Consider the following 9,454-nt stretch of genomic DNA (forward strand, 5'->3'; position numbering starts at 1 on the left):
CTAAGGGATTGCATTCTACTTCCACGCCAACGTTTTTAGGAAGATGGGGGAAGGTGGCGGATATGATGGTTCCTAGTCATGTAAATACAGTTACCAGCTTCTCCCAATCTATCAATCAGTATGCATCCTCAATCTCCCTTCAGACCAGCTCACCTGCATGAGGCATCGTGATAGTCTCATTGACGTTGCTAGCCCCCAGGTTGTAAATGACTACAGCGGATGCATTCTGCCTGACAGCATGCCAGATTTTCTCCTTGTAAGTACAGTTCCCTTTGGGTATGACTGCGATCCAACCCTTGGTGGCAGCGGCGGCGGGCACCTGAAACTTGGCCTGAGGGTCACACGCCAGCCTGTCATGGTGAGCGGGCAGTGCCAGCAATCCCCCGGCGTCCTGCTTGAGCGAATGCTGCCCGTAACGGCCGCACTCGCTCTTCTCCGACCTCCACTCCGAGGTGGCCGGTTCCACGTACGTGATGTTGACGAAAGCAGTGTACCATTCCTCTTTTTCCGCCACCGTGAAGTCCAGGCACAATAAATGCACGAAGCAGAAAGAAAGCAGCCATGTTGAGAGAGCCAGACTGCGGCAGGCTTGCACCAGAGACATGGGCATTACTAATAACGATTCAGTTACAATAATGAAAGGCTATTTGCTGCTCTCTAGCGCACCTTCCTCCTAGACTTCCTTCACCTTTCTCTTTAATGCAGTCGAGTTGAGTGAAGGGAACCCCCTTTCAGATCGTTTTGTTTTTGTCCTTGCAAGATGCTGCTCGCCATGCAGTGGAAGGCGAGCGTTGTTTAAACAAAATGCATTGTTTGTTTGTCCCTTAAATAAACGCTTTGGACGGAGATGCAGAACGTTGAATGGAGTGGTGGATCAGCCGATGCACCTTTCCCCGACTCCTGCCTCTCAGTGGAGCTGCTGCTGCCGTGGCTGGCAGTCGGCTCGATATTGCAGGACCATCATGATGTCGATGATACAGCGTCGCTGGACACAGCCGCCGCTCCTTCGCCCCTCAGGCAGACGGCGGCGAGTTCTTCGGCAGCCAAGCGAGGAATACACACGCAGGAAATTGGATAAAAAGCGCCACCAGCTGCAAAGCTCCAGAACCGCCGCTCCGGTGCTTTACATTCGCAGGCCCTCGCTTCATGTGCCTCTCCCGTCTCCCTGGAGACCGAGACCGGCCCGTCAAAAGAAATGATCTTCGCAGGATGTGTTTTAGAGTGCTGACGCAATCACGTAAAACCGGCGCGTGGAGGGGGTGGGGAGTTCGGGTTCCGATGTTCCATTATGACATCATCATACAGCCAACGCCGCCGCCTCCTCGACCATCGCTGCGGACGGATGCGGCACGATCGTTAACTTACAACTGAGTTCCTTTTTGTTTATGCTCCCTTATTCGAGGTGTTATAAAACTTTTAAGACTTCGTTTCCGTCGATTGCGGTTCATTCGGAGTGACAACAGTTTTTGTTTAGTTCGTAAACGAATTATTCTATGTAGTCATTCTTAAAACTAAAAGGTTTGAGAAAATTTTATATCTATATAGTTAATGTCAAGTTCTCTCGATAGTTCGTTGAATTTGTTAATTTTCGCGAAAATTTTAGAAAATGTCGTTTCTAGCCTTGAGTGCAAACACTAGTCATTTCAGCCTACTGCACAATGTTGCTCTTTCAGTCAGACATATGGCAGCTTGGAATCTCAGGGCTGCGCATGATTTCATCGGTGGATCAATCAGTACTTAAGCCACTTAACCCAATTAGTTCGAGGATGGGCTGCAATTCTATTCAATTTGCCCAGTTTGACCTATGTCCTTGATATCTTCACCTAGCACAAATGTATTGAACATAATCTTACTACAAGATTTACAGCCTTTTGAGGCGAGTACATTTCAGATATCTGGCTTCCGTCGTGTTGACAAAGAGTTTCCTGATTTCATTTATCTAATACTTTGCCAAATTACTTTTTGTTCTTGTACCTCCACCAGAGGAAATACCTTCTCCTTTCTATCTTATCCTATATTTGCTACAAATATTTTGATTAAATCGTTCCATAAAGGTTCTAATGATAGGCAGATACAACTGATGTTTATGCAACTATCCTTATAACATAAAACCCTGCTATCTGCAACATACTGAAAAGCCTGAGCATATAGACATTAAGAAAGAGGATGTTCTGGAGCTTTTGGAAAGCATCAAGTTGGATAAGTCACTGGGACTGGATGAGCTGTACCCCAGGCTACTGTGGGAGTCAAGGGAGGAGACTGCTGAGCCTCTGGTAATGATCTTTGCATCATCAATGGGGATGGGAGTGGTTCCGGAGGATTGGAGGGTTGCAAATGTTGTTCCCTTGTTCAATGAAGGGGTTAGAAATAGCCCAGGAAATTATAGACCAGTGAATCTTACTTCAGTGGTTGGTAAGTTGATGGAGAAGATCCTGAGAGGCAGGATTTATGAACATTTGGAGAGGAGTAATATGATTAGGAATGGTCAGCAAAGCTTTGTCAAAGGCAGGTTGTGCCTTACGAGCCTGATTTAATTTTTTGAGGATGTGACTAAACACATTGATGAAGGTAGAGCAGTAAGTGTAGTGTATATGGATTTCAGCAAGGCATTTGATAAGGCATCCCATGCAAGGCTTATTGAGAAAGTAAGGAGGCATGGGATCTAAGGGGACATTGCTTTGTGGATCCAGAACTGGCTTGCCCACAGAAGGCAAAGAGTGGCTGTAGACAGGTCATATTCTGCATGGCGGTTGGTGACCAGTGGTGTGCCTCAGGGATCTGTTCTGGGACCTCTATGATTTTTATAAATGACCTGGATGAGGAAGTGATGGGTTAGTAAATTTGCTGATGACACAAAGGTTGGGGGTGTTGTGGATAGTGTGGAGGGCTGTTAGAGGTTACAGCGGGACATTGACAGGATGCAAAACTGGGCTGAGAAGTGGCAGATGGAGTTCAACCCAGATAAGTGTAAGGTGGTTCATTTTGGTAGGTCAAATGGTGGCAGAATATAGCATTAAAGGTAAGATTCTTGGCAGTGTGGAGGATCAGAGGGATCTTGGGGTCCGAGTCTGAAGGACACTCAAAGCTGCTGCACAGTTTGATTGTGTGGTTAAGAAGGCATACGGTGTATTGGCCTTCATCAACCATGGGATTGAGTTCAAGAGCTGAGAGGTAATGTTACCGCTATATAGGACCCTGGTCAGACCCCACGAGGAGTACTGTGCTCAGTTCTGGTCACCTCACTAGAAGAAAGATGTGGAAATTATAGAAAGGGTGCAGAGGAGATTTACAAGGATGTTGCCTGGATTGGCAAGCATGCATTATCAGAATAGGTTGAGTGAACTTGGTCTTTTCTCCTTGGAGCAATGGAGAATGAGAGACGACCTGATAGAGGTGTATAAGATGGTGAGAGGCAATGATCATGCAGATAGTCAGAGGCTTTTTCCCAGGGTTGAAATGGCTAACACAAGAGGACATCGTTTTAAGGTGCTTGGAAATAGGTACAGGAGAGATGTCAGGGGTAAGTTCTGTACAGAGAGTGGTGAGTGTATGGAATGGGCTGCTGGCGACGGTGCTGGAGGCAGATATAGTGAGGTCCTTTAAGAGGCTCCTGGATAGGTATATGGAGCTTAGAGAAATAGAGGACTATGGGTAACCCAACATAATTTCTAAAGTAACTACATGTTCGGCACAGCATTGTCGGCCAAAGTGTCTGTATTGTGCTGTAGGTTTTCCATGTTTCTATACTTTCCAAAGTTCTGTAGGATCAAATCATCTCTTAACCTTGTCATTCCAGCTCTCTTGAGATAGAAGCTAGCATTCATAAGACATTTTGATTGTTCAAATCCAAATGCAAATCTTGATACTCCATCAGACATTATTTGTAGTACTTATAACTCTATTCATTTTCCTTTGTAGAACAACTAGTCTTGGTTGTCCATCACTTCCGACAATGACACTTGTCTACGCAGCTCATCAATTGTGCATTTTGAGGTGACTCTGCAGTCCGATTCTAGAGAGGCATGAGTGTTGATAGTGTTACGAACCCCGTAACTGGGTTACTTACCAGCAAAGATAGAGACGTCCGTTGGAGTCTGGTGATACTATTTTTAACAGTATTAGCAAAAATACACAAAAATAATATCAATGTAAATATACAGATAATATACGTCGTCAATACTAAACCTAAAAGTGCGGGTATAATAATAATCAATAAGAAGTAAGCTCTATCATTGTCTAGGGGATAATGAATTGTCCGATGGAAATCTAAAGTTCATTTCAGTTCATACAGGCTGCCGTCATTTGTTTGTCGCTGTGTTGCAATTGTTGGAGAGAGAGAGAGAGAAATAGAAGAATAACCTGCCGACTTTCCTTAGTACGATCTTGATCCGTATCCGTCCTTTAGCTAGACCGTTCCGTGGAGGATTCGCCACCCAGGCAAGGATGGACACACACACAAGCCCCCCACTGGTCTCATATGTTTCTCCTGGTGTGTCTAAGGGGTGTTCCCCAGACCTGTCTTTTATTCTCACTCACGGGGTCTCAGATGTCAATCAGGTTGGGATGATGCAATCCCTCAATCAGACCACTCTGGTTGTCCCCTGAGGGGTTTCAATGAATAGTACAGTACTCAATACACAATTCCTTCTCCAAGAGACAGTAGCAGTAATCAGTGGTTCCGTTCCGCTTATGTCAGGAGACATTCCACCTTGTTGTGTATTCTGCGTCTCTCTCTCTCTCATTTCCTGACATGCTGTGTATCTCTCTCATTTCCTGGCATGCTGTGTATCTCTCTCATCTCCTGGGTCTCATACCCGAAATACTAGTGATCTTGCGATTCTCAAAAAGGAGGGGGCGACTTTGCACCCTTCAGCCCCTCAGAGTTGCTCCACATTCATAACACCCCCATCCTTCTAAGGATTTTTACCACAGGTAAAAATTAACTAATACAGAGTCTTACAGGATTTCAGAATCTAACACAATACAAAAGAGGTTTTTTTTTCACTACAGAGTAATACAGTTATACATTCAATTCAGCATCTAGACAGTTAGCGATTACATTGTCACTTCCTTTAATATCTTAATATCTTGTACCTTAATAAATTCCTGTAGCATCAGACTCCAATTTAATAACCACCTATTTTTTATTCCTTTTCTTCAGCAAAACAAAACAAAAGGGTTGTGATCTTAGCTTACGTGTATATTACAAAAGTTTATGCAAATACTAATCTTTATTTTACTTTCAAACTTAACAGTCAATCTTCCATGGTGTTGTCTTTATTATTTACATGCTTTGTCGGAATCCCTTAAAACCGGATCCTGTTATTTAAAGTGGCATCCCGTCAACCTTCGCCCCTTTTCCAGTTAACTCCCACGTGGTTAGCTTGCTTACCAGTGTGGAATAGGCTTTTGCATGCTCCTTTCATAGGAGTTATTTTATCAACAATGTTTTCCAAACTTAGCCCATTTTCTGAACTTCCACACAATTCTTTATTTTTAAGCAAGTCGTTAGTTTTATCTTCAGGACCCTTCATTCTATTAGTTTTCAGTTTAATATCTGCAAGCGATCCCTCTTTGTCCAAACAACATTTCAAATTCTGCCTCTTCACTGCACACCCTTGAATAACATTAGCACATGGGGCACCTTTACATTCCAAATTAAACTGTAATTGATTCGGAGGCACCTTGGTAACAAGCCATTGTTTCTTTAGCCTGGTTACTGCTTCTGACACCAATCCCGACTTTAAATTTTCTTCATTCAACTTAGGAACTACATTTTTCCCTTCTCCTTCAATAATAATATCCACATCACCACCTTTTATCTCCTCACTAACTTTTAACACACCTTCGAACACAAACAACTGGGAATTCTCACTTCCCACTATTACCAAGGTTAACCCTTTCGTCACTGAACCAAGTCCATCTGACCCACAAGGACTGCATTCCTTTTTAACTGAATCAGATACCTCAGACCTTTTCTGAGTTTCATTACTAGGTTCAGTACCGCGTGCATCCACATCTGGAACACACTCAAACGGGACATTTGCCTCTTCCAGGCTTTCAATACCCGTACCCTTTTCAAATTCTAAATTCCCCTGATCCTCCCAGCTACTCTCTGGGCAACTCCCTTCCGGAGTAAACTCAACCCTGTGGGCTGAAACAACCTCATCTGCCAACCCAGCAGACTCCTTCAAGGTAATGGCATCCTTTTCATCTAGGACTGCCCTCATTTCATTATCGGGGACACCTTTAAAATTTTCAACTTCTTCAAACAGTTCTGTCAAGCCAGACAGATCATCCATGTCCAACCCTGGACCTTCTAACAGTCTTATCTGTTTCTCATTTTTACTCCGTGCCTCTATAAATTTCCTCCTGGCTAAGGGTAGGTCTACCTCCTCTCCTTTACTCTTTTTCACCTCCCTATTCTCTGTTTTATCACCCTCTAACCCCTCTTGGTACAGGGTCGGTAAAAACGTCTCAGCCAAATCGATACTGGCCTGATTTAAACTGGTCTCTTTCTCAGCTGTCTTTCTCGAAATGCTGCGAGTTGTCGCGCATGCGGGATAGATCTTGGAACCTAGGGGCGGGACCTCAACACTTACAGGCTTGCTCGTCAGCTTCATGGCTGACCAAACCTCACCACCAGCTAAATCATTACCCAGAAGGACGTCCACGTCAGTTCTCGGAAATTCTGATCGCAACCCTATTTCAACTGGTCCAGATACCAGCTCACAATTTATAATGATCCTATGCAAAGGCACAGCTTCTGTCCCTTTTCCTATGCCTCTCAAAGCTACCTCTTCCGTCTCAGGACCAAACTCTAGTACCTTACTGAGAATCAATGACTGCTCAGCTCCAGTGTCTCTCCAGATCCGCACTGGAACTAGTGTTTCTCCCTCTTTCACAGACACGGTCCCTTCTGAAATAAATTTCTCATGCCCCTCTCGTATTCTATCTACATGGGGCTTTCTTGTCGATTTACTGATCAACACAATACACCCTGTAGGGACTGCTGCTTTCCCTTTTCCTGTCTCCTTCCTCGGAGCAAAGCACTTAGCTGCAATATGACCCACCTTTCCACAATTAAAACAGGTCAAGCCAGGACCCCTCCTGCCATCTTGCCTTTCTTCCTCCTTATTTTTACCACTAGCTCCCGGCTGAATCTCTGCCTCAGCCGGCAGGCTTTCTCTACCATTCCCACGGTCTTTCTGGTAACTCTTATTCAAGGAAAACTTTGTCTTGTGGGTTAGGGCATATTCATCTGCGAACCTGGCAAATTCAGATATGGACTTATTTGGCTTCTCGTTCAAATACATCTGGATATCATCCGAAACACAACCTTTAAATTCCTCAATCAGAATTAACTCCCTTAAACGCCAAAAATCTTCTTCCACCATTTCTGCTGCACACCAGCGATCCAAGAGCACACCCTTCTCATAGGCAAACTCTGCATACGTCTGATTCCACACTTTCTTTAAATTTCTGAACTTTTGTCTATAGGCCTCAGGTACCAATTCTTAGGCCCGAAGAATGGCCTCGTAATTCTCATACTCCTCCTCCTCCACAGACAACGCCGCATATGCTCGTTGTGCCTTCCCTTTTAACACACTTTGTAACAACGCCACCCACTGATCTCTGGGCCACTTCTGACTCACTGCCACCTTTTCAAAATGCAAGAAATAACTATCAACATCCGTCTCCTCGACTCCTCGAGGTACTAACCTAAACTCCCTACCAACATTAAACCTCTCTTTAAGGTCTGGCCCTTGAGCTCTTTACTCTTTCCTTAACGTCTCCATGTCCAGCTCATGCTGCCTCTGTTTCTCCTTCTCCTCATACTCCCTCTGCTTTTCAGCTCTTTCCTTCTCCCTTTTCACCTCTAACTCCTTTAGCTGGAGCTCATATTCCCTCTGCTTTTCAGCTCTTTCCTTCTCCTTTTTCAGCTGCTTCCAGCTGTTTTAACTTAATTTCATGTTCCAACCTTAATTTTTCCAACTCTAACTGAACCTTCCCACTAGCTGGTACCTTTTCAGGGATCTGTTCCACTACCTCAGCCAAAAACACATTCTTCTCAATATAATGCTGAGTTATGACCCTCCACATCTCCCACTTTTTCATTGACAACCTCACCTCTGTGAGATTTAGTCCTTTCGCAATATTTATCAAGTCCGACTTTGTGGCAGCCTCTAGCGCCTCCGGAGTCGGGTTTTTTATAAATTCATCTACGTCCATCTTTGCTGGTTTCCTGTCTGGTTACCCGCGCAACCAGATCCAAGTTTGGACTTAAAAGCCCGATTTACTGGCCCTCCAATTTGGTATCAAATCCCGGACGAGCCCCCAAGTTGTTACGAACCCCGTAACTGGGTTACTTACCAGCAAAGATAGAGGCGTCCGTTGGAGTCTGGTGATATTACTTTTAACAGTATTTATTAGCAAAAATACACAAAAATAATATCAATGCAAATATACAGATAATATACGTCAATACTAAACCTAAAAGTGCGGGTATAATAATAATCAATAAGAAATAAGCTCTATCATTGTCTAGGGGATAATGAATTGTCCGATGGAAATCTAAAGTTCATTTCAGTTCATACAGGCTGCCGTCATTTGTTTGTCACTGTGTTGCAATTGTTGGAGAGAGAGAGAGAGAAAAATAGAAGAATAACTTGCCGACTTTCCTTGGTACGATCTTGATCCATATCCGTCCTTTAGCTAGACCATTCCATGGAGGACTCGCCACCCAGGCAAGGATGGACACACACACATGCCCCCAACCGGTCTCGTACGTTTCTCCTGGTGTGTCTAAGGGGTGTTCCCCAGACCTGTCTTTTATCCTCACTCACGGGGTCTCAGATGTCAATCAGGTTGGAATGATGCAATCCCTCAATCAGACCACTCTGGTTGTCCCCTGAGGGGTTTCAATGAATAGTACAGTACTCAATACACAATTCCTTCTCCAAGAGACAATAGCAGTAATCAGTGGTTTCGTTCCGCTTATGTCAGGAGACATTCCACCTTGTGTATTCTGCATCTCTCTCTCTCTCTCTCATTTCCTGGCATGTTGTGTATCTCTCTCATCTCCTGGGTCTCATACCCGAAATACTAGCGATCTTGCGATTCTCAAAAAGGAGGGGGCGACTTTGCACCCTTCGGCCCCTCAGAGTTGCTCCACATTCATAACAATAGTGAAGAGAGGTAAACCAGTAACCTATATTTAACAGCTATAATTTTCATCGTGATATTATTCTCCAGGCTATATGAGTCTGAACATGATACTCCTCCTAATGTCAACTTATTCATGTAGAGAAAGTATTAGTCTTCTTTGAATGCATGTCTTGTCTATTAATAGTAGAAATATAATAATGCATTGCAAATCCTGTAATGATGACAGCTCCAGATTTGCTTTATGCAGTTCTGCATCATCACAAATGACTTGCTTCCACTCCAGTTC

General features: G+C 44.1%; 1 protein-coding gene across 1 annotated transcript in view; it reads right to left on the minus strand.

The window, feature by feature from the left end:
* rnf150a (ring finger protein 150a) overlaps positions 1-1,221 on the minus strand; it is a 105,031-nt gene extending 103,810 nt beyond the window's left edge. Inside the window, exon 1 of the mRNA XM_073042750.1 lies at positions 154-1,221. Coding sequence (XP_072898851.1) covers positions 154-610 — 457 coding nt within the window. The 5' untranslated portion in view covers positions 611-1,221. The remainder of the gene's footprint in view (positions 1-153) is intronic.
* Between the last annotated feature and the right edge of the window lie 8,233 nt (positions 1,222-9,454).

The sequence above is a fragment of the Hemitrygon akajei genome, chromosome 4, assembly GCF_048418815.1.
Source record: "Hemitrygon akajei chromosome 4, sHemAka1.3, whole genome shotgun sequence".
NCBI lineage: Eukaryota > Metazoa > Chordata > Chondrichthyes > Myliobatiformes > Dasyatidae > Hemitrygon > Hemitrygon akajei.